General features: G+C 32.7%; 3 protein-coding genes across 3 annotated transcripts in view; 2 read left to right on the top strand and 1 right to left on the bottom strand.

Annotated features, from left to right (window-relative positions):
* The first annotated feature begins 1,823 nt into the window (after nucleotides 1-1,823).
* Nucleotides 1,824-9,373, top strand: LOC148307852 (putative aminopeptidase PLBD2). The gene is made up of 8 exons (XM_088262756.1): nucleotides 1,824-2,052; nucleotides 3,316-3,444; nucleotides 3,521-3,638; nucleotides 4,242-4,336; nucleotides 4,728-4,871; nucleotides 5,850-6,290; nucleotides 6,576-6,880; nucleotides 8,018-9,373. Exons 1-8 carry the CDS (start codon nucleotides 1,850-1,852, stop codon nucleotides 8,302-8,304), a joined length of 1,722 nt encoding a protein of 573 aa, XP_088118882.1. The 5' UTR covers nucleotides 1,824-1,849; the 3' UTR covers nucleotides 8,305-9,373.
* Nucleotides 9,374-12,783: 3,410 nt separating this feature from the next.
* Nucleotides 12,784-16,728, top strand: LOC148307851 (mitochondrial amidoxime reducing component 2-like). Its single transcript, XM_088262767.1, has 5 exons — nucleotides 12,784-13,013; nucleotides 13,672-13,777; nucleotides 14,288-14,490; nucleotides 16,132-16,206; nucleotides 16,289-16,728. Exons 1-5 carry the CDS (start codon nucleotides 12,784-12,786, stop codon nucleotides 16,410-16,412), a joined length of 738 nt encoding a protein of 245 aa, XP_088118893.1. The 3' UTR covers nucleotides 16,413-16,728.
* LOC148307850 (uncharacterized) overlaps nucleotides 16,720-25,504 on the bottom strand; it is a 26,115-nt gene continuing 17,330 nt past the window's right edge. Inside the window, exons 13-19 of the mRNA XM_088262752.1 lie at nucleotides 24,383-24,719; nucleotides 21,848-22,200; nucleotides 20,123-20,241; nucleotides 18,889-19,085; nucleotides 17,430-17,539; nucleotides 17,196-17,286; nucleotides 16,720-16,800 (exon numbers count right to left, since the gene is read on the bottom strand). Of these exons, the coding sequence (XP_088118878.1) occupies nucleotides 16,778-16,800; nucleotides 17,196-17,286; nucleotides 17,430-17,539; nucleotides 18,889-19,085; nucleotides 20,123-20,241; nucleotides 21,848-22,200; nucleotides 24,383-24,719 (1,230 nt within the window). The 3' untranslated portion in view covers nucleotides 16,720-16,777. The remainder of the gene's footprint in view (nucleotides 16,801-17,195; nucleotides 17,287-17,429; nucleotides 17,540-18,888; nucleotides 19,086-20,122; nucleotides 20,242-21,847; nucleotides 22,201-24,382; nucleotides 24,720-25,504) is intronic.

Raw genomic sequence — 25,504 nt, 5'->3', positions numbered from 1 at the left:
TTAAAACAGCGGTTAGTTGACTATTGCGACATCTCCACAACATATTAAAATCTTGTTACGAAGATGTCACTACCAGTCTATTTGTGTCATACATTAATAGAAAAACGAGAATGTTAAGAGAAACGCTCTTTCACAACCTATGTAGATTCTCTGCAGGCACATTCTCATTAATCCCAAATACAGATTTTATACTTCAAATTGAACGTTTTACAAAGCAAATTGGACGCCTTACAAAACAAATTGATGTTTAACTAACCAAATTGGATATTTTGCAAAACAAACTGGACGTAATATTGTATTTTATAAAAAAGTTAGAGTTTTTAAAAATACATTCATATTAGTACTATAATACATATACTGTCAGTGTAAATACCTGCCCCCTTTTTTTCTTAAGACTAGCAAGTGGGTTAGTCGTCAAGTTGGCAAGCCTGTGTGACGCTCTGTCATAGTCCGTACACGCGATGAGTATTGAAGTTTTCAGACAAGTTTATTAATGCAACTATAATGTATTTTCGAATTTTTAAAAATTCAGACTTTTTAAGAAATACAATATAATGTCGAATTTAATTTTTGTTAAACGTCCAATTTGATTTGTAAGGCATCCAGTTTTAAGTGAAAAACCTGTATACCTGTCATCAGTATTAAAGAGGCCTACCCGCAGTATCAAATTCTGACACATAGTTTCACTCATAGAAAAAAAGAGAATGTGAGAATCTCACAACCCTTTGGGCACATTCTAATTAATCCTAAATATTACAAATCCCCTAGCTGCGAGAACTAAACCTAAACACCCAACTAATCTCATAACTTTCAACTCATCTAGATAATGTATACTATTTATGTTGACAATTATTTGAGACTGATAATGTAAATACTGTTTAATCTGTACATAAATTGTTAAATATTAAAAAATTCCATAAACTTTTTTAAGGAATGAAAAATATCTTTTAATGTGGCAACGTTTTAAATAAATGTATATCTGAAATTTTACTGATGTTTTATTACCTACTAGCTGTACCCGGCCACGCGTTGTTTTGCCTCAGTCTGGTTAAATGGAAAGAAAGAAAAGAGAGCACACATTTCTAACATATTTAATTTTACAATGCTTGTGTGTATATGACATTTCAGCAGCTGTCAAGATACCCTATGTCCGCTTGAGCAATGTTTAATATTGGGTATATAACATAATACTGTTAAGTTCAAAAGATGGCGGTGCCATCACGGTCAAAAAGCCTTTTTAGTATAAAAAAATTAATCTGTTTTTTACCTATATATAAAAAAAATATCCATATTTGAATGGAACGTTTTATCAATATTTCAAAGTAATTACTGAATAATTGGAGGATATTTGCGATTCTGAAAAATCTAAGATTTACGTTGTTATTTATATATATGACTCCCCCACATCGCACTGTACGGCCAACCCCATGGTAGACGACTCCCGGGCAGACCACCAAAGAGATGGGCCGATAGCTGGGAATCGACATCGCAGGAGGCTAATCCCTCTTAAAAACAGGCCGCAAGACCTATAATAATAAGAAGAAGAAGAAGATTTAAATATAAATTATTTTTTTAAAAAAACATGCACACACATGATTGAATATTCTGAACTAACAAACATTTTTTTTATAAAGATAAAAAGGTGTACCTCATCTGAAACTCCCACATCACTCTTCCAATAAAACAGAATACAACCCGCCTACATTATAATATTTATTTTCACATGCTTATCAAATGAATACAATTTTTATTAAATTGAATATCATTTGACATTTGACCTGTCTTCATTTGCTCCTAATTTAAATAAGTTTATACATAGCATTAGTACGTATTTACGCCTCACAGTAAAATGTTAGAAATCCGTTCTCCGAAGTTCTGTATACAATTGGGTTTATCCCTTCTGGCTTTCTTGGTGAAATGTGAGTCCAAAAATGTGGCTTACGCCACATATAAAGATAATGGTATTGAAGTTTACGAAGTCAACGAGGCGTCCGAAATACCGAGCTACCATCTAGCCAAGGCAGTATATGATAATCAAATCAACAACACAGGGTAAGTGATTCAAGATTGACATAAATCCAAAAACAAATAAGAATTTTAATCCTACCAAAAACTAAGACCAAAAAAATATATATATCGTCATTCGTGATGATTCCTTTTGCTTTTGATAAACTAGTTGTATCCGGCTACGCGTCGCTGTGGGTTAGTCTAGTTAAATACAGAAACAAAGAAAATAGAAAGCACACATTTCTAATATGTATAATTTTACAATGCTCGTGAAGAAATGAAAATGAAAAATATATTAAATAACTATCAAATCGAAAACATTGAAAATGCTTAATGATAGCAGCTGTCAAGAAGCATTCTTTCCGCCACAAGCATAGCGTTACCATTGCGGTCAAAAAAGATTTAAAACTAATTTCTGTCCTAGGTAGAAAAAAAGTCTATCACCAGCGTATATAAAAATGTGTGTAGTTGAATGCAGCACTGTGTCAAAATTTCAAAGCAATCAATGAATAACTTGGAGAGATAGGAGAATTATTTTCCATTTTTATAATATTTTTATTTATATGGGTAGATGGAAATTTTTCTACAATGTGTGATACAAATGATAAAAATGTGCAATGCATTACTGATTACTGTGCAATCCTTAGCATATTATTTACAGCATGTGAATATTCAGAATATGTCAACAAATTTTGTCCAGCTCATGTCTATTTTCTACATCTTTTGTGACGTCATTAGTAAAAACAATTTTGAAAATCGTAGCGGCATTAATATGACACCTAAAAATAAAATTAAAAATCATGCGAGTTTTTATATTCACAATAATAATAATAAATCCCTTACCGCACCCCAATGGTGCATAGGGCACTGTTTCATATAAACGCAGTGTTATCTCGATCGATTACACATGAAGGAAAGGCGATCAGCCCTCCACTTCAGGTACCAGTCCAGTGTAATATTGAATAAATATTAGAGTGAAAAAATCACTTATATTTATTAAACCCCCCTGGGAATCGAACCCGGGACCTCCAGAACGGTAGGCAAGCATGCTGACCATTACACTACGGTGGCGGTATTCACAATACCTTAATCAAATTAACGTAACCAAGTTGTTCAAAAAAAGAGAACACACCAATACTTAAAATAATGTATGTGTTACACACTTAATTACTCACACCATACCAAATGCAAGGGTTTTTATCAATATGTCATTTCCACAATTTCTGCAATTGGTCATGTCAATAAAAAAATTGTCAATTTTCAACATAAAAAGTATTTGTTTAATAATGTGGCTATAACCCTGATTAGATGGGCATTCCTGGAACTGCATTCTTCCACCGAGTATGATGATGAGAAACAGGCTTACGCGGCTGGTTTTCTGGAAGGAGTACTTACTCATGATCTGATTTGGATGTACTGGCAAAACACAATGAGAGGGTAAAAAAAATGTGTATATTCAAAAATTTAGCCAGTAAAACAGTTGCCTCGCAATAATTTGTCAAATTGTTCACAGAATTTGCGATGACAAAAAGGAAGCATGCAATAAAATTGAGCAATACATAAATAAAAATGGAGCCTGGGTCCACAGAATGATTGATACTCACGGTAGCAATGACCCCTACTGGTATCAGGTAATATAAGTAACATGCATCAACAATATAATTACAGCATTTTGAGTGTGTCCAAATACTTGTTCACAAAATCTGGATTATCTCCAATTACAGGAGTTATTTTCATATTATTTTTTGACATCTCATCAAAGATGAAGAAGAATATGGAAGTCTGGGCATTTACGGGGCTGACGACCGTCACCGGCTGGTTTAAGTGGCCACTTTACACATGTGTAACATTCACCAATTCTACCCATTATTGACAACCGCACTACTCAAATTCTTGATAAAAAAGCTTCTTTACATCTCACCGATAGATGTCTCTAGTGAAGTTCTAGTGATTCAAGAACAAGGTTTCTAAATTGGTTCATATATATAGAACTTCCAAAAATTTGAGTAGTGTGGTTGTCAATAATGGGTAGAATTGGTGAATGTTACACGTGTGTAAAGTGGCCACTTAAACCAGCCGATGACGGTCGTCAGCCCCGTAAATGCCCAGACTTCCATATTCTTCTTCATCTTTGATGAGATGTCAAAAAATAACAATATAATTGTTTTTAAAAATATTAAATATATATTAATATTAATAATGAGAGAGGAATGGATATAATGTTTTTTTTACAGGTAAAATTATACTTGCGACAATTGGAAGGGCTTGCTGATGGATACGCAGAGTCAGTTTCCGACCCAGCTCATGGACTCTCTTACAGAGATATGTTGTAAGCAAATTACATAATAATAATAATAATAAAACCCTTATCCGCACCCCAATGGTGCATAGGGCACTGCATCATATAAACGCAGTGTTATCTTGATCGTTTACTCATGAAGGAAAGGTGATCAGCCCTCCGCTTCAGGTACCAGTCCAGGGTAGTAAAGAATAAATATTACAGTGAAAAAAACACTTATATTTATTTTACCCATCTTGGGAATTGAACCAGAGACCTCCAGAATGGTAGCCGAGCGTGCTGACCATTACACTACGGAAGCAATTTACATACATTAATAAAATTAATATAAACATATTTACATTGTGCATGCTATTTTAGAATACAAAATTGTAATTATATATTTAAAAAATTGTGATAAAAATATGTTTGCTCAAAACAGGTACATTAATTTACAAGGAGATTTAGAAGATTTATTCCAAGCAATGGGAGTAAAAAGAGAAGTTGGTGCGGGACATTGCTCAGCTCTTATTAAAATACTACCCGACTGGTCTGATATTTATGTAGCACAAGATACTTGGAACAGGTGAGTTAAAATTGCATTCATTGATGTCTCAAAGACACATGAACATATCGCTCACTCCTTTCAACAATGTCATATATCAAAAAACTTGATTTTTTATGAGATCGTTTTTAAAGTTTAAAAATATAATACAATGTATTAAAAATAAATATCAAGCCACTTATTGAACTTTTTAAAGTGCAACAGATCTTTTTAGGTAAACCCTGAAGGTTTTTTCTCCATTTGAAAAATATTTAGTATATTTAAAATAATAATTAAACAATACATTTTCTTCAAAATGCAAAGACAACACTTTCTGCCCTGTAGCGGGTAAATATTATGTTAAGAATATGCCGCTTTTGCTGGGATATAGTACATTTTCTGGGCATTCGAAAACATGCACAACTGAAAATTGACAATTTTTGATATTTGACATTGTTGAAAGGAGTGAGCGATATGTCAGTTTAAAAGCAATACTCATCATATACAACACAGCACTCAATAAGCTCATAACATGAAAAAAAAATCCATAAAATAATTATGAATAAGTTTTCATTAAAATTGAGTGGGATAGCTGCTGCCTTAAGAATATCAAATGTGAGTGTATTCACCATTTTGCATCAACATTTAGCCGTGAGAAAGCAATGATTACCGTGTCACTTTGAACAAAGTCACACTAACGATTCAGAGTGTTGTGTCTGTAAAGCTGTTTTGGCACGATAAAAAGGATTTTTCTTACGGTATGTCACATCGGATGAAACATGAATCCATCACTATACTTCAGGGTCAAATCAGCAGTTGGCTGAGTGGCCAGCAACCACCCAAAGCGACCAAAAATACAAACGTCAGCTGATAGTGTTTCGGCCTCTATATCTTGAGAAATAAAAAACAATCAATTGTGAATATTATGTAAAAGGTTATTGTTGTCTTTGAAGGAAGAATTTACAGAAATTACCTGATAAATATTTTGCTGATTTTCATTAAAAAAAATTATTCTTCCAGTTATCAATCGATGCTTCGCATGCAAAAGAAGTATGTCCTTAAATACAAGATGCTCTCCAATACACAAAATACTATCAAAGGCCATACAATGTCATTCTCTTCATATCCTGGGCAACTCCAATCGGGCGACGACTTCTACATAACATCAGCCAAACTAATCGCCTTAGAAACTACAATAGGGAACGATAATGCAAATCTATGGAAATACTGCAAACCTGTCGGCCAAGTAATGGAATTTGTAAGGAGCATGGTTGCTAACCGGCTTGCCGGGACGGCTAAGGGCTGGGTGGACATCTTCCGGAAATTCAACAGCGGGACATACAATAATCAGTGGATGGTAGTAGACTATAAAAAGTTTGTACCGGGAGCGAAAGAAAATTTAAAATCAGATTTCCTTTGGGTTTTAGAACAAATTCCAGGAACCACTGAGGCACAAGACATGTGAGTTTATATTTTAAAATTTTACACAAATACGTATCACAGTCAGACCTATTGAAATATAAATAAATAATTTTTGAATTCATATTGCAATTGGTGAGAATCCAACCTACGATTCTACTTTTGCAGTAGCATTTACCCAACAATCAAATTACCAAAATTGTGTCAAATGTTTATCTCGTTAACATTCTTGTAAATAAATATAAATGAGAAAAAACTTAAATTACAATTAATCACAGTTATTATTATAATTCACAATGAAGAATTATTTTCTAACAAAAATTTCAGGACAACTTTGTTAAAAAGCCAGGGATATTGGCCTTCATACAACATTGCGTACTTTCCCAACATTTTCAATTTGAGTGGTGGACCGGAATCCGTGAAGAAATATGGGGACTGGTTTACGTACGATAAGAATCCGAGGGCCCAGATCTTCAAACGAGACCAGGGAAAAATAAGAAACATGGACGACATGTACGCTTTGATGAGATATAATGACTTCAAGCATGATCCCCTGTCAAGATGCGACTGCAATCCGCCATTTAGTGCAGAAAATGCCATTGCGGCTAGAAACGACTTGAACAAAGCTAATGGCAAGTATTTGATTTTGTTTAGACCAGCATCGTATTCACCATTCTGATTTTATTCTTTTATATTTCCAATTTGAAACATTTTCGCCGATCAAAGCCTCCACTCTCAAATGTCACAATAATGTGATAATCCATTTTCTGAATTAAGAATGTTTCCTAGTGATGAGTTAATGTTAAATACATATTTAGAAGTAAGAATTTGGAAGATAAAAGTAATTTTTTTATCAGTATACAAATTTAAAGATTATAATATGTTTAATCTTTATCTCCTCCTATTGACATTTCAACACCCTTAAGAGGAGTCTTCCTTGGAGCACTGTAATACTGACATTTTTCCATCACAAATTTCAGTACCACGGCGCACTGAAAAATGCTGTTGTAAAAGTATTGAAATATCAATAGGACGTAATATTAAACAGTGTAACCTAAAAATATGTATTCTTTTGTTAACACATTGTTGTCGGGCAGTTTTTTCATCAACCCCGACCCTTTAGTATACAAATTAGGGTCCCTTACTAATCACAAGTAACCGCAAACCCAATTCCGATCTATACAATGTTTTTGTCCTCTCTCACGCTCTACCAAAAGTAAACAAATAGGACGCTTGTAAGCGTATCCCACTTTCTACCAATAGTGTGTAAAAGACGCTTTAAACTATTTCCAGCAAACAATGTGTTGACAGTGAAAATTTGAGTTTATAGTTATTTTTTACGTTTTAGTCAAAAAATCTGTTAGATATAAAAATACAGAGGCGAATGTAATTGGGAAAAAGAGCAGAGGAAGACCGAAAAAAACATGGCACGATCAGGTATGTCAAATACTTGAAAGTGGTCAGGTTAGGTGTCGTAATAATCGGCGGGTATGTATGAGGAGATGCATGAACATGGAAGAAGCGAAGAATGTTTGCAAAGACAGAGTGGTGTGGCGTTTTATTCTCTCTGCCTACCCCTGCGGAGAAGCGGCGTGATGGTTAGTTAGTTAGTTAGTTATTTGTAAAAATCTGTTATGTTCTGGCGCATTATCCATTTGCATTAACATTCTGTTTTGACTATTTTGGTGGTAAACAAACCTTACTGATAATTGTTATATTTGAGGTCAACTCATACAATAAACGATAGTCTAAACTTGTATTTTCTCTAGGAACATATCCATTCCATGCTTTGGGTCACCGATCTCACGGTGCAACAGATGCAAAAATCACGAGCATAGAATTGGCCGCCACCCTCCAGTTCCTGGCAGTGTCGGGCCCCGTTCACAATGCCACCCGAGGGCTTCCTCCATTCCGTTGGAGCGAGATGGACTTCGCAGCCACCACTCCTCACGTCGGCCACCCGGATCTCTGGCAGTTCAAACCCCTCACTTACAAGTGGGAATGGGGACATCACGAGCAGAGCTCCAGACAAAGAGCCATACACACAATGTTATAATAAATGCTACCACAGTTGAAAGATACAAAAATCGACCCATATTACGTATATGCAGGGCTTTTTTTTAATAAAAAAATGCTGGAACTCACTTTATGTCATTTCACTTCAAGCATTTTACTAAAACAAATTATGTTCAAATATTATTTAAATAAAATTTAAAGCAACTTTTCCTATCACTTTGACGAATCATATTAATAAAGATTGTAATTACGTAAACGCAAACATTGTTTTATCTGTTGATTTTGAAAATAAAAAAATAAAAATATCCATCAAAAAAGATGCTGGAATGCCGTTCCACCGCGTTACATGGAAGAAAAAAAAACAGCGGATATGGATTATCATAAGTAACTAAAGGTAATTTAGCAGATATTTTTTTAAAACATGAATATTAAATCTGATAAAAATCTTAACGGTGACTGTATCCAAGAAAAAACAACAAAAATATGATGGAAATAAATACCTACATAAAAATTATAAATTAAAAATAAAACCAAGAGTTGAGAATGCCTTATCTACAAAATGATGTCAATCTAACCCTTGATTATTTAAATCATTCCTTATGCATAGCAAAATTGTTGACATTTCCTACTCTAAAAATAAATAAAGTCATATTTTCTCTGATTTTTTTTAAACCTTTTTTAATTTTTTTATCTTATGATTTTGTTTTCAGATAACGTTGAAGGTTTCATTATTTTTTAACAAAGAAAAGGCAGAAAACAATCATTTTTTCAACAATTTTTTTTTTTTTTTTTAAATAAGTATGGGTGTGGGGGCTCCTAGGCCAACCAGGTATTTTAAATGGATTTACCCGGATTTAACTTACTAATTTGATACTCACAACATAAGAAACCGCAACCATAGTGCAAAACACTAAACAACACATTAGGTATACAAACAAAATGATTTAACTAACTAAATTGATGATATTGACGACATAAGAAACCGCAACCATAGTGCAAATCGCTAAACAACACATTAGGAATTCAAACAAAAAGCATTTAACTTACTAAATTGATATTCATGACATAAGAAACCGCAACCATAGTGCAAATCACTAAACAACACATTAAGGTGGAGACTGACCAGAGCATTTCGTCGTAACATCGCTTGCAGCGAGCATCACCGACCATCCGAAACTATGGATGGAGTGCTCAGCTCGGTGTACTGACATTACATGACTGTTACATTATGACGAAATGCTCCGGTCAGTCTCCACCTTTAGGTATACAAACAAAAGGTGTAGCTATGCCATGAATAGGGTGAATGGGTGATCTCAGTTTTTTTGGAATAGCCTGAATGTCAGAGGCTCCATGTTGGTAATTAAAAGTTAAATACCATCATTCATTATATACTGTTGAAATTGTGATTATGAATTAAATTTTAATTGAATAAATTATTAAATACAGCAGATTTTTCATGAATTAAAAGTAAAAATTATTTAGATATTTTAATTTGAGAAACAAAATATCAGGGAAGATTTAAAAATCATATAAAAATATAAGTATGTTTTTGCTGACAAATGCCAATCAAAATAATTTCTATGTCCACCACAGATAATTTTTTGAAATATAATATTGGTATTACCTGCACTTATTATCAGAAGGTATTTTTAGATAATACTTAATAGCCTCAATTGGTCATAAAGCATTAGATAATAATGATATCACTAGCACTTAGTTAGTGATTATATTCACAACCGGCATTGAAGAGAGCATTTTTATTTACTAGAACAGTGATATAAACATGTATAATTATAAAGGTTTGAGAATATGTTTTATTATTATATATTACTTTTACATATAATTACTTCAAAACCAGCTGAGGTCAGTAATACTGTAATTACATTATTACAATAGAAAGTGATTTATTATTTCTAGTGTGAAACAACAAAACACAAATTTTCTGTGTTTATAACTCTATAATTTCTACGTTTTGTGAATTTCATTTAATTTAATTTTAAAAAATTGAATGGAGAACTAAAAAAAACATCTTTATTAAATAATACTGGTAGTAAGAAGAAATGGTTCTGACCGATTTTTGCATTTGGTTTGGATTATTGGTACACTATGCAAATTCAGCGTTTTTTTAATATCCTAGCTGGTTTTTTAAACAAAATTCAGTTTTATAAAATCCAAGTTCTTCATATTGTAAAACTTTTAAAACATTAAAAAGAAAAACTACGGTTTTTTAAATGGAAGTAGATTATTGAATAAATATTTTTGAGTCTAATTATATAAACATTTGTAAATAGTTTACGGTGAATAAATATGTCTAAATATACTATGTTACAACGCCCTTCAAATCTTTTTTAATTATTACATAAATTTATCATAATTTTTAAGATATTTTTAAAATATACACTAATTCACCTGTTTCTGTCACTTGCACAGAACAGATAAAATATTATCAGATTTTATTACACTTTTATAACATTCAAAGATTTTTATCATAACTTATCATAACCATGTGACCATAAGTCGTTTTATAACTACTTTGAAGCTAATAAAATAACAACAACATCAATATTATTTGTTTCATAACCACAAATTACATTTTTTGTTCAAATTAATAATTGTTGTCTAAAAATTAAATTAATAAAAATAAACACTAAATTGGGTAATTTAAATGCACCATTCTTTGTACTGTAGAACCCAACGCACCATTGTGCGCGAACATTTTTGCTTTTCTTAAAATAAAGCTTTACTCCGTCTTCAAAATAACAAACGACTTTCCAATACCCGTAAAATAACCCGTAACCACTGTTTGACGGTGGTTGCTTGAGGACCTATACACAGTATATGGTGAATTTAAGTTCTTACATTTTGTTAAGAATTATGAGTATATAAAAAGAAAACCCCGCCTTCGTAGTGTAATGGTCAGCACGCTTGGCTACCGTACTGGAGGTCCCGGGTTCGATTCCCAGGGGGGGGGGGTTCAAATAAATATAAGTGATTTTTTTCAATCTAATATTTATTCGATATCACCTCGGACTGGTGCCTGGAGCGGAGGGCTGATCACCTTGCCTTCATGCAATTAACAATCAAATTAACACTGCGTCGCTATGATGCAGTGCCCTATGCACCATTGGGTGCGGATAAGGGTTAAAAGAAAGAATGATCACCTTACCTTCATGCCATTAACTATCAAATTAACACTGCGTCACCATGATGCAGTGCCCTATGCACCATTGGGTGTGGATAAGGGTTGAAAAAAATCATTTAAAAAAAAAAAGGAAAACCAACATTGAAAGATTAGAACGCTTGTTAATCTGACAAAAACATAAAATTTAAAAAAATATTAAGAACTCAAAGAAAAATGTAGCAATTTTTACCAGTTGATAAAAACATTTGGCTGTTGATTCAAAGCATTATGGAAATTTAGTCAACCTAATTGTTTTATAATTACAAACTTTAAGATATTGATTCCGTCTGTTTTTTTTAAATGATTAATAGGTCCAGTGAGTATATCTATTGGCATAGGTGTACTTAGTGCAGGAGGTCTATGGGCGGCATGGAAATATTATTCAAAAGAGAAAATACCTACAAAATGGCAGAAAGTTGGAAATCTGTCTGACATGATGTGTTTTCCTATAAAATCTGTAGGAGTTATTAGATTCATTGAAATGGAATGCACACCATTAGGACTTCGATCAGGTTTTCTTCAAGACAGGTTGGTGCCATAATTTACAAAATTAAACCTTTTGGTGATCCTAGTTTGGTACAACCATTTTAGAGCGATGCATTTTGACTTGACGAAAGCAAGTATACTATTTATTTTACTACTGCAACTGTTGGATATTACGCCTCTACAAATTGGGGAATCGTAAAATTTAGCATCATAATAATACCAAATGATCAATTTAGATGAATTTGTTTATTAGCATTATAAGATTTTTTCTTGTGTATGGAAAATCAATATATCGTAGTCGTACAGGAGAAAGTGATTAACTAACAAAATGTAAAATGTCCAGAAGGGCCGTTTAAGTCACTTTTGCTTGGCAAGAAAATAAACATCAATGCAGTTAGTCATTTTTAACAAGTCTATATATTATACTTCCAAGTTTAAAATCCATAGGGTTTTTTTTCAAGGCGATATGTATTAAGCTAGTAAGATATCAAATAGTCAATGATCACGTTTTTGTAAAAAATCCACTTGGTCCCTTTCTCCTATATGACTACGATATAACTAAAATGAAATCTGTAATTCTTTTAAGACAATATATTTCAGTCTCAGTATTAAAACTTGTAAAACTTTTACGATGCTTCCATTCAATTAAATATCTAAAAAATATACAAGTAGATATAATACATCACTGGCCCCAAAACAGCCTGCCTCAAAATGATTTTTTGGTAAAAAGTTCTCGTGCCAAAACGCTTGCTCTACAAAATAACCTTACCAAATTGATCCAAAGAAGACATCCTTAATCCCATAATTTAATATCAGCTTTGTAAAGTACCTTACCTATGTTTCAGAAGTTTCATGGTTACTGATGACAAAACAGGAGCTTTTGTGACTGGGAGAACGCATCCGAAGCTTGTTCTTATTAAACCGCAAGTCATTGATGACAAACTTGTACTGGAAGCACCAAATATGGACAAATTCACACTCGATTTAAAAAAATATTCCGTCAAAGAAACAAAAGCCATTCATTTCGGGAGAACATTCGAGTGCTTGGATAGTGGAGACGAAGCGGCAAAGTGGTTTTCCCGGTACAAAAAAAAACCTACATAATTAATCTATTTAAATCAATTACATTAAGTTGTTTATTTTAAGGACCCAGCTAAAACTATAATTCTGTACAATTTCTTAGAAGAAACGATAGATATTTCATATTAAGTTGAGATTCCTATAATATTGACATCTTATATCGCTCACTCCTTTCAACAACGTCATATATAAAAAACTTGATTTTTCAGGAGATCGTTTTTAAAGTTTAAGAATATAATAAAATGTTTTAAAAATAAATATCAAGCCACTTATTGAACTATTTACTGTCCAACAGATCTTTTTAGGTAAAACCTGAAGGTTTTTTTCCATTTAAAAAATATTTAGTGTATTTAAAAAAATAATTAAACAATACCTTTTCTTCAAAATGCAAAAACAACACTTTTTGCCCTGTAGGGAGTAAATATCAAGTTAAAAATGTGCCACTTTTGCTGGGATATAGTACATTTTCTGGGCATTCCGAAAACATGCACAACAACAATTGACGATTTTTGATACATGATGTTGTTGAAAGGAGTAAGCGATATGTTTGTATATGATATAAGTATATGAATTATATTATGTATAAGGTTACAGATAAAAATTGCACATAAGAAATAAATATTTTTTCAATACTTGGTTAATTTTTCATTTTATTTACAGTTTCCTATCGGGAGAAGACAGTGGCTTTAGATTAGTTCAATGTCCACAAGATTGCAAGAAAATGCAAAAAAGTAGAATTAAACAACTCATTTCTGATGAGGATGCTGTAAGTGAATTTTTTATGAAATATTTGCATTCATATCATACTACAATTCTGAAAGTTAGTTTGTATATTTGTATGTTTATACGAGTAGACATGTACACATAATTATCCTGCTAAAAATTAGAAGATGGAAAATCCTATAAAATTTAAAGCCAGAATATGCTATATCGGAATTTCAATGTATTTTTTTCAAACAGATACAACACTATGTCAAAAAAATGTGTTAACAGTGCATTCTCTAAAGTAAACATCAAAATTATAAAAAGCATAAAAATTCTCTAATATTTTGAAAGTTTAAGGTTGAAACTATATTTTTACAAAATTTCAAACAAATCTCACCTCCATTTTTATACTACTTACACCAACTAAAAATTAAATTAAAATTTTTTTAAAAATCAAATAATACAACATTAATCATAGGTGTAGCCGGGTAAGAACGCTATTTATATTTTTAAAATTCAAAATAAGCTAATGTCAACAAAATTTTACTCCTGTACAAAATTTGCATTTCAGGGGGCCTTCACCGATTACACTTCTTTCTCAATTATCAATACAAGTTCCATTGACGATCTCAACACCCGCCTCTCTAACCCAATAACAGCCCTACAGTTCCGTCCTAACTTCCTGGTAACAGGGCCGCAACCATTTGAAGAGGATCACTGGAAATGGGTCCGAATTGGAGACGTCGTATTTAAAGTTCTTAAACAGTGTACTAGGTAACTACTTCACTTCTTCAAACTCTTATCCGCATCCCAAAGGTGCATAGGGAACTGCATCATATAAACTAAGGGTGGCCAACCCGCGACCCGCGGGCCGCATGCGGCTGCCGGGTGTCTACATGCGGCCCGCGGAGCATTTCACATAAGTGTGTTTTTTTTCACATAAGTGTACATAAAACCGCCAAAAGAAAAATCTATCGTGCGTAGTTCGTATCATATCTCATATATGGAAGTAATTTCACTATCGTGATAATTTTAAGACCCATATAATGGCGTCAAGTAGTAAAGACGTTGGCCCAAAGAAGAGAAGAGTAACAGAAGAACTGAGAAGTTTTGTGATTATTTTTCGTATTGCCTAACTCTAATTAAATAAATGTTTGATTCTCATTTTCATTGTATATTAAAAAAAAAATAATAATAATAATATAAAAATTTAAAATTAAATGTCATTTCTAAAATCTGGCCCGGCTGCTGAAAAGGTTGGTCACCCATGATATAAACGAAGTGTTATCTTGTTCATTAACACACATGAAGGAAAGGTGATTAGCACTCCGCTTCAGGTACCTGTCCAGGGTAATATTGAATAAATATTAGAGTGAAAAAATCACTTACATTTATTTGCGTGCTGACCATTACACTATGGAGGCGTACTAGGTAAACTATACAATATTAATAAATGTGAATAAAAACCACAGTACACTTTCAATTTTTCTCAATCAACACCAAAAAAAATTAGCTAAATTAAGATAAATTAATTAAATAAGAGAAATGTTTGGACATAAGTGTGAATGAGAGAGAGTACCAGAGCAGTAAGCTGGAAAACAAAACCCAGATCCCCATTTAGCTAAGAAGTATTATAATTAGTCTATAAATGTATTCTCTGTGTCTTAGCAAAGTGTAAAATTATCCCAAAAGTTATATTTTATCCGCCTTCGTAATGTTAGCGTATTTGGCTACCACGCTGGAGGTTCTGGGTTAGATTCCCAGAAGGTTCAATGTACAAATTTATGATTTTCAACTCTAATATTTATTTTATATTACCCTGAACTGGTACCGGAAGCACAGAATTGATCACCTTACCTTCATATAATTAACAATCAAGATAACACTGCTTTGATATGATTCAGTACCCTACGCGTCATTAAGTGTGCATTTGCATAAGGGTTGAAAGAAAGCTATTTTGCATCCCAATTACCTCACAGTATAATGTAATCAAAAAATTATCCAACAGAATAAGAAAAAAAATTAAAATGTTACAATGCCTCTAAATAATACACATTAAGATAAGATATATATTTTTTAAATGTTACAATGCCTCTAATTTAACAAAACCACTATAATTCATTGCGAAAAGTTGATACATTGCCACTACTTCATTGTCACTTTTTTTTTTCTTTTCTTAATTGTTGCTCTCTTATAAAATGATTACAAAATAACACATGCTGAATGAAATAACAATGTTTTTACATTGGAATGGTGGTATTCTGGGTGAAATGTAGCAAAGATATACAGTGAGAGGTGGTTTCACCACCCCAAATTCATTTGAACCATGTTTCCTACAGTATTTTTGATACACCATGCAATATTTTCCGTCATTTTTGCCATAATAATTTACCATAATTACTGTTTTTTTTGTAGATGTATATTGACAACAGTGAGTTCAGAAACAGGCGAAAAAGATAAAGCTGAGGAACCGTTGAAAACTTTAAGAACGTAAGTTTTTTTTTATAAAAGAAAGTATAACATGCGTGTATGTACTCATATTTAATTTATTAAATTTAAATAACTTTTACAGATATCGAATAAGAAAAGATCCAAAGTTGAATATTTCCGAAACCACTTCTCCTGTGATGGGCATCCATTTAGGACTTCGTAAAGAAGGATTTGTAAAAATCGGAGACGCCGTGGAAGTAGCTTAAGTGTGATTAATAATTGTAAATAATAATGTTAAAATAAGGTATATACATGGGAATCAATTATTTAATAATCCCCAAATTACAAATGAAAAAATATATAAATTTTTGCATACCTTTAATATTTTGCTGCAAAATCTTGGAATCTTTACGGTGCAAGATCACAAAACTGTATAATATTTAACACAAAACTGTATGAGATTTAATTTAAAGCTGTGTCTATCAATTTGTGTAAAATACATAATATATATTTTGAAACAATTATATATTAGTATATTATTAGTAAGAGGGACTTTTTATTAATTAATTCTTATTTTCACACTTTTAAAAATATAAATCAAATTGAAAAAAATATATTTTATTTCCACACATCACCAATTCATATTGTGTTTAGCTGAAAGAAGAAGAACAATCTAGAAATCGGTACAATACAAACAATTTGAAAAGTTGATGCACACCTGAAAATTATTAGAATTGCTTACTAGAATGGTTTTTTTTAGAACTTTTTTTTAAATACTTATTAATAAAATTTACATATTAAATGAGATATAATGGACATTTATTAATCTACACTACATCATGGAGTTATTACTAATAATATATTTAATATACTCCAATTATATAAAATCAATTATTAATATTACAAAACACAACTTGTTTGTATTTTAATTTCTGGGTATTCGCAACATACCATTATTCATCAATTATACAACAGAGTTTTTAAAAGAAATATCAATAATATAGGAAAAAAATATACAATTATTATAAGATTATATTAATTATTCATACCAAGAGATTCAGCATTTCCTTCCATGAGATCTTCTGCATAAAATTTAGCATATTTTGGTTTAGATTTTTTAAAGTAATCTGCTGAAGGAATCTGCAAAAGCATTTAAAAAATTATCAATCTTTTATTTTGCAACGTTTTCATATTATATGACGTAAACACAAACCAAATGGGATCGTTATGAAAGAACTGGATTCAATATTGTTTTAAATCTAAAAATATTATATTATACTTACTATATTTAAAATGTTAGTTCTTCTAAACCATTTTCTGCGAAGATAAACTGTTATCACAATAGCACCGAGGATAAATGAAGTCATTCCGATAGCTACCGCATATGTCAAATCTTAAAATTCATAAAATGTTTTATTTATTACACATTCATTCCATAGCTTGCGCAGACTTTTATCATAGAAAGAGAATATTAATCTTTTTGTATTCTTTTTAACTAGTACATATATTTGTTTTAGAAAATTGGAATCAAAAGTTAAAGATCTCGGAACAGGCTCAAGCAAACTAGGTGTAAACAGCACCAAATATATCTTTTAACTCGAAAGTATTGCGTAGCAAGTAGCAAAACCATAAATATTGATACACTTTCGAGTCACTTTCCTACAAACATGGATCGTAAAATTTACAATATCAATATTATATAATACAGTGAAATCTATTATTTTTTGACATCTCATCAAAGATGAAGAAGAACATGGAAGTCTGGGCATTTACCAATAGATGTCTCTAGTGAAGTTCTAGTGATTCAAGAACAAGGTTTCTAAATTGGTTCATATATATAGAATTTCCAAGAATTTGAGTAGTGTGGTTGTCAATGATGGGTAGAATTGGTGAATGTTACACGTGTGTAAAGTGATCACTTAAACCAGCCGATGACGGTCATCAGCCCCGTAAATGCCCAGACTTCCATGTTCTTCTTCATCTTTGACGAGATGTCAAAAAATAATATGAAAATAACTCCTGTAATTGGAGATAATCCAGATTTTGTGAACAAGTATTTGGACACACTCAAAATGTTGCAGTGAAATCTAGTTGAATCACACAATGATATTTCAAATTTCAGCATAATTTTAAAAAATACCAAATTTCAGTTAATCTAGTAATTTTTTCAAACAAACTTTTCGATAATTTGAATAATTCAAAACTTCAAAAAATATTTCATCCAGAATTCAAAATAAGTAGTACGAGAAAAGAGAAAAAATCATGAATGGAAAAAATAATACTAGTTTTTCTTAATTGATTTAAATACCATTTTCTACATTGTTTAACATTACGCACTAGTTTTAAGCAATGAAGTAGTTTTAAGGAATTTTTCTTTGAACTTGCTCATTTGATCATTAATTTCAAATTAACAAGGTATTGCTGTCTTCCTCCTTTTCATACATTTTCACTTCCTAGGTGGAGCATATGATCACTACAAGTCGTCCCCAAGCCACCCTGTCATACGCCATTTCCTTGCCTTCCTCCCCAGTCAATCCAGCATCCTAAAGTTCCGCTGAGTACAGTCGGTTATCAGCAGTTTTCCAGGGTGCTGAAATCCTCAGTGTAGGAAGAAGAGACATGAGGGTTTAATGGTTTCAGAACGTCTCCCATCCATATCCATCTTCTACTTTTAAGGATTTTATTATTATAGTAACATGTTTCTATTCCGACAAAATCTAAATATGATATGTATATACAAACCTTCAGATACTGGTTTAGTTGATATGATGTTTGATATTGCAACAGTTGAAAATGCATATGGGTTTGTTATTTCAAAGTCAGCTGATTCGGTCCCCTCTGTTGGTTGCGTTAAAGGGTTTGATAAACTGCTTGAGGTTTGTAGTTCTGACTTTTCTGTTGTTACTGCTACAAAGATCGGATTTGAATTTAAATAGAGACTGAAAAAAAATATGCATATATTAATTGTTATTCATGATGTCAGATTTCTACGCAGTGGATGCTTATCACGAGAAGTTACTATAATTTGTTCTCGGGGTTACTCAGCTTTACAGTAAACATTAGATAAATGACTGGTCTGCTTCCATGTAAGGGCGTTTGTGCACTACACGGAATTTCACCGTCCGGCACTTCAGTTAGCATGATAAAATGGATAATTGGCTTGGATTGGCTTGTGCTTTTGTCTTTCTTTCTTCGGATCAGTGCGCTCGATCGGTGCGTGATCACAGTGCGCGTAAATTCGATCACGCTAAACAGTCGTAGTCGCTTTTATTTATTTTTAATCGGACTGCTGGACGGTAAAATTCCTATGGTGCACAAGAACTCTATCTCATGAATTACATGAAATTATAGTAACTTTAAATATAAAGAGTAAATCCACTCACGAGTAGGCATAGGCTATAAAACATAAAAAATTTAAACTAGTAGGGTTACAATAAGCGTTGTTGCATAAGCCGTAGCTATATTTCAGTGTCACTTAGACATTAGGTTTTTTTTTTTAATGCAGCATTGTCAGCCATTGATTGGTGTAAGTATTGTTGCATATCTTTAAAATATTGCTGTATTGTCTCATTAAACAAATTACAGTAACTCATTGCAATGCATAGACAAGGTGGGAGGGATTGAAATGTGACAATAGACAATAATATGCAAAAGAGAACATAAAAAATATATAATAATTATTGTTTAAAGAATGTAGTATAGACAAGAGTGTTGAGGCCGCTGGGCCAAGTGAATAAAACATAAAAAGGGTACAAATATAACCAAGTATGTATACATGAGCTAAGCGAAGAGACTAATACTAAATGACTGAACGCTTTTCATAAATGTTACGTTTTAGCTTCTATCATGTGACTACAGCTATTCCAGAAAGTATTTGTCAAAAATTAATTATTATAAATACAATTATCGAAGTGATTTAATTTACAGGAATTTATTTGTGTTTAATAAACATTTGGCATTTTTGTTATAACATTACCTCATATAACCCATGGAGTCACATTTGCAAATGGCATAACTGGTTTTGTCGATAACTTCGTATTTTCTGTTTGTTTCGCAAGTAGTAGAGTCCCATTCAACGCCATTCCATCTACGACACTGATATATAAAAAAAATTAAACATGTTTTGACACTGACATTAGTTTTCCTTGATGTTGAAGTCAAATAAGAAATATTTTATACTAAAGAACCACTCAAGTACACATCGCTCACTCCTTTCAAGAACGTCATAAATCAACAATCGTCATTTTTCAGTTGTGCATGTTTTCGGAATGCCCAGAAAATGCACTATATCCCAGCAAAAGAGGCATATTTTTAACTTAATATTTACCCGCTACAGGGCAGAAAGTGTTGTTTTTGCATTGAGAAGAAAAGTTATGGTTTAATTATTTTTTTTAAAATACTAAATATTTTTCAAATGGAGAAAAAACCATCATGTTTTACTTAAAAAGATCTGTTGCACAGTAAAAAGTTTAGTAAGTGGCATGATATTTATTTTTAATACATTGTATGATATTTTTATACTTTAAAAACGTTCAGGAGAACGTTCAGGAGAAAAATTAAGTTTTTTGATTTATGACGTTCTTGAAAGGAGTGAGCGACATGTAAGTATTAGCCTATTATAAATGGGATACAAAAAAAATCAAACTTTCAGGACTATCAACATGAGAACAACTGAGATATTCCAGTCCACTAAGACAGTGTTCCGCAAACTTTTTCTATTCAAGGTACACCTACCAAATTAAGAATTTTCAGGATGCATATTTACCATATTATGGTAACTTATTTAACATATTAAGGTGGAGACCGGAGCATTTAGTCGTAACGTAACACGTTACGATGCGAGCATTCAGGCAGTCAGTGCACCGAGCCGAGCGCTCCATCCACAGTTTCGGATGCTCGGTGATGCTCGCCGCGAGCGATGTTACGACGAAATGCTCCCGTCAGTCTCCACTTTTATATTTAATGCGAAATTTGAGCCTTAACTGAGCACAGGGAATTAAAATTTGGAGCAATTGTGTTATTTTCACAAAACTAGACTTTTTTCCGCGCCATACCAACTTATCACCACGGTATACCAGTGTGCCGCGGCATACACTTTGCGGAACAATGCACTAAGACATTCCAATGGTTCATTTGATATTTCATATTCACACGTAAGCCAGTACCATAAACAGTTCAACTGATAGGAATCATTCTAGCTAGTAAACTGGCATCTAACTGTCTACGAACGCATATTTACAACATGCCAATAGACACGCCAATGATTGAGAAAGGTCAAAAAGTGTGTTTAATTATTTAATAAATAGAAAAAAATTCAAAAATATCCCACTGTCTCGAAGTACTTATTTACACAAGACCAATTATTGGATTGACTTAGTAAATATATTAAAACTAACTAACAAACTAACCATCACACTGCTACTGCGCCGGGGTAGGCAGAGAGAATAGAATGCCACACTAATCTGTTTTTATAAACAATCTTTTCCTTTTCCATATTCATGCATCTCCTCATACATACCTGCTGATTATTCTGACTCCTGACCTGACCATGCCCAAGTAATTTAAATACTATATCACTCCAAGATGATCATCAAATGGATTAAAATAATAATTCAATACTGAATAGTAATAAAAAATTCCACTACACACATCTTGATTATGGTACCTTAAATTTCAATTTAAAGTTTTTTGCCACACCTACTTGTAATATTTTGCCAGCGTCCATTGGAATGTTGGTAATAGGAAGCTTCAGTATGACGGAAATATTTTTAACAATTGCAAATCCATTGACATTTTGACTAAATAGAGATCCGTAATAAACAAAGCCTTTCCGTTGAGAATCTTCTTCATCACTAAGCAGGTCCATTTTAAATGCGTATTTTGCTACGCAGTAAGAAGTGCTTGATAACTTATCATTTGGAATAATCATTTGCAGACCCGCTACCATACTTTTGTTAACTTTGTTGCCCAATTGCTGCGAATATGGTACAGATATAAAACCCATGTTTGGACGCAGCTGGATTTTTTCAACACTCATGAATACCAACTCAGAATCTGAAAGTAAGAACTGCAATATGGTAATCTGAAATTTTTTATAAATTTATCAACTAAAACAATCAAATATTTTTTTATATTATTTTTTGACATTTCATCAAAGATGAAGAAGAATATGGAAGTCTGGGCATTTACGGGGCTTACGACCGTCATAGGCTGGTTTGAGTGATCACTTTACACACGTGTAACATTCACGTGTAACATTGTGTCAAAAAATAATATGAAAATAACTCCTGTAATTGGAGATAATCCAGATTTTGTGAACAAGTATTTGGACACACTCAAAATGTTGTAAATATTTTTTTTTTTAAATACTTGACATGGAATAGAATGATAATATGTACAATATATAGAAATATAAATGGGCTGTCCAATTGTACCCAGTCATATATTTATAATCAAAGGGACAATCCAATCTTGATAAACAAACATTTAAAATTACTACCGGTACGTGGAATATTGTGGATGAGTATCATCGTTGAACAACAAACTAGACAAAAATATCGAAATCTTCTAGTATACAACCATGATACACGATTTACACACAATTAAGGTTTGATAATCCCAAGAATTAGAAATAAATATGGGAGTCGAACACTGCAATATATCGTTCCGAACATTTTTAATTTGTTGCCGACGGATGTTAGAGGTCAAAATAAAATATGGAACAAAGGCAAAATAAAAGAATGGGTGAATGATCAAGAGTTAATGTTAAGAAAATTGTATATTAGGTTAAAATCGTTAAAAACAATAAAAAATGTATTCAAAAAGAACTCCACCGACAAGACACACAAGGTGGCTTGCTGGGTCTCTGCAAAAAATTGTTTTAAATATGTTTTAAATTGTGATTTAAAGAAATGTATACAATTTATGTTGATAAAAAATTAAAAAATTGAATAATAATAAAATCAAAAATAGAAATGTAGACTGACATCATAAAACAATATGTACTTTATTTAGAAGTTGCATGTCAAAGTCCCCTACAAAGTAGTCACCTCCTCGATGCACACACTTATCCCAATGGTGTTTATACTTTTGGAAACAGTCCTAGAACGTTTCATTTGTGATCTTCTTCATCTCCTTTGTTGAATTTTTCTTAATTTTGGGAATTGTATCAAGTCTTCTTCCTTTCAAAGGTCTTTTGATTTTGGGGAACAAGAAGGAGCAAGATCAGGTGAGTAGGGCAGGTGGGGAAGAACAGTGTTAGTTTTTGGTATAAATCTTATGAGTTCTGAAACTTGAGAAGGCTGGAGCATTTTTGTTGTTTCAACATTGCATTAATTTGATGCAGCGTCTCATGCACTATTGGATGCGGACAAAAGTCAATAGTATTGTAATATTAAATTATGTTTCAAAAATATTTACATTTATTATTATTGATAATACCTTTATAGTCAAACAAATAAACGACGAGGTACTACAATTAATCAAGGAAAGAAAGTACCTACTCGCGACTATCTCCAAAAGACGCGCCAAATGGATCGGCCACATGCTAAGACAAGAAGGTTTCCTGCACCAAATAATAGAGGGGACGATCGAGGGAATAAACGCCAGAGGACGCCCATGCCGCGAATACCTAAGCGACTTATACGAAGACATGGGCTGCTCCACGTATGAGGAGCTGAAGAGGACTTCCGAAAACAGGCGAGAATGGCGAAAGAAATGTCATCTGTTGCTACCGACCAATCCGCAAGATTGAGACCAGAGAGAGAGTCAAAAAAACCAAAGCTTCATGGAAAAACAAAAGCTTAGATGCACTACCCTGTCTGGTAGTGAGGGTGATTCTTCTCTCGGTGATCCAGAGACTGACAATGTGTCAGGGCCAACATACAGGATTTCAGGGGCAAGCAAAATGAAGCATAAGAAACAAGTTCGTCCAAGGACCTACAACCTGTGAATGAAAAGAGCTGACCACAAACTGTCTCCAAGCTTTTCTGTCAGCTGCCAGCTCTTTTGCATCCTCCCAAGTCAGATCCGCATCCCGAAGTTCTGACGAAAACTGCCGACAAATTATCAGCAGTGATCATCCTGAGCGGCGCGAACCTGATGCTTTGTTAAAGAGGCAAGCTTGATTAAGGCTGTCGGGAGACATGCGGAGTACATGGCCAAGCCAACTGAATCGCCTCAGGAGTCTACAATGACGATGTTTGGATGGAGCCAGGAAGAAGATAATTTTAGATACCTAGAATGCTGGGATACTTGGTACTCTTGGTGCATAAATCCGGCGCTGATGTTTCCAAATTGGATATAATTTTTTTCTTCTCATTCTGAATTTGAGTTGTATCTTTGGAGCTCAGAATTATATATTCCGACACTTTCAAAAAGTTTTTTATGTCTTCCGATGAAACTGCTCTCTTCAGTCTCTTCTTGTTATTGAATTTATATCTGGATAGAAGCTTCCGTGATTGGAATGAATCAAAATTATTTGCATCATTTAGCGGCACATTAATTTTGGCATTTTTAACGTCCGTTGTTTGGCTCACAATTTCAAAAATGCTATCCCGTAGTTTGAGTATATCCTAGAAAATTAATAATTTTACACATAAGACAATTTATTTTTAATACGTAAACCATATTATATTTTTAAGTGTTTGATAAGACTACAATAAAATATTGTTGAAATCATTAATTGATTCGGCAGTCACTATCGTTCCATTTTTAAAATTTTTCTTTCATATTTCATTTTGATTTCGCCTCCATAGTGTAGTGATTAGCGCATTTGGCTATTCGGATGAATATCCTGGGTTCGATTCCCAGAGAAGACAAATCATTTTGAGGGCATTTCCAAGGGTGCGCAGTGCCCTACGCACCCTTGGATGTGGATAAGGGTCAGTAAATACAGCGATTTATTACAATCTATGGTGACACATATTTCGATGCATTTTACATCATTATCAAACACTATAAAATATTTATTTTGAATGTATCGAAACACATGTCACAATAAATTACAAGAAATAGTTGTACATACCAAATAAAATTTAAATCAAATATAAAATATATTGCTAGTATTTGGAATGCAAATAATTTAAAACTCAGTATTTTTATTTTTTTTTTTTCAAGTTTAAACCTTAATTGTTAATCACGTGAAGGCAAGGTGATCTGGCCCTACGCTTCAGGTAATAATAGTCCAAGGTGAGTCCGAACAGTCCGAATATTAGAGTGAAAAATCACTTATACATAATTATTTTGATCATCCCCCCTGGGAATCGAACCTGAACAATAGTTATCAATTAACTTTGGCAATAACACTGTTCTAGACTGTTCCAAATGATCAGATGCATCATTTACATTCTGGTTAAAG

The sequence above is a fragment of the Brachycentrus maculatus genome, unplaced genomic scaffold (genome assembly GCF_059751285.1).
Source record: "Brachycentrus maculatus isolate JH-2025_06_01 unplaced genomic scaffold, ASM5975128v1 h1tg000188l, whole genome shotgun sequence".
In the NCBI taxonomy this organism is placed as follows: Eukaryota; Metazoa; Arthropoda; class Insecta; order Trichoptera; family Brachycentridae; genus Brachycentrus; species Brachycentrus maculatus.
Note: the sequence above shows the minus strand (reverse complement) of the source record. Positions and strands in the feature narration are given on the sequence as shown.

Excerpts from the sequence above, each read along its gene's own strand:
- LOC148307852 (XM_088262756.1), top strand. The coding sequence starts at position 1,850 with ATGTTAGAAATCCGTTCTCCGAAGTTCTGTATACAATTGGGTTTATCC. Across the intron at positions 6,291-6,575 it reads ACCACTGAGGCACAAGACAT|GACAACTTTGTTAAAAAGCC; the intron begins GTGAGTTTATAT and ends CAAAAATTTCAG. Across the intron at positions 6,881-8,017 it reads CGACTTGAACAAAGCTAATG|GAACATATCCATTCCATGCT; the intron begins GCAAGTATTTGA and ends TATTTTCTCTAG.
- LOC148307851 (XM_088262767.1), top strand. The coding sequence starts at position 12,784 with ATGGTTACTGATGACAAAACAGGAGCTTTTGTGACTGGGAGAACGCAT. Across the intron at positions 13,014-13,671 it reads GCGGCAAAGTGGTTTTCCCG|TTTCCTATCGGGAGAAGACA; the intron begins GTACAAAAAAAA and ends TTTTATTTACAG. Across the intron at positions 14,491-16,131 it reads GTTCTTAAACAGTGTACTAG|ATGTATATTGACAACAGTGA; the intron begins GTAACTACTTCA and ends TTTTTTTTGTAG.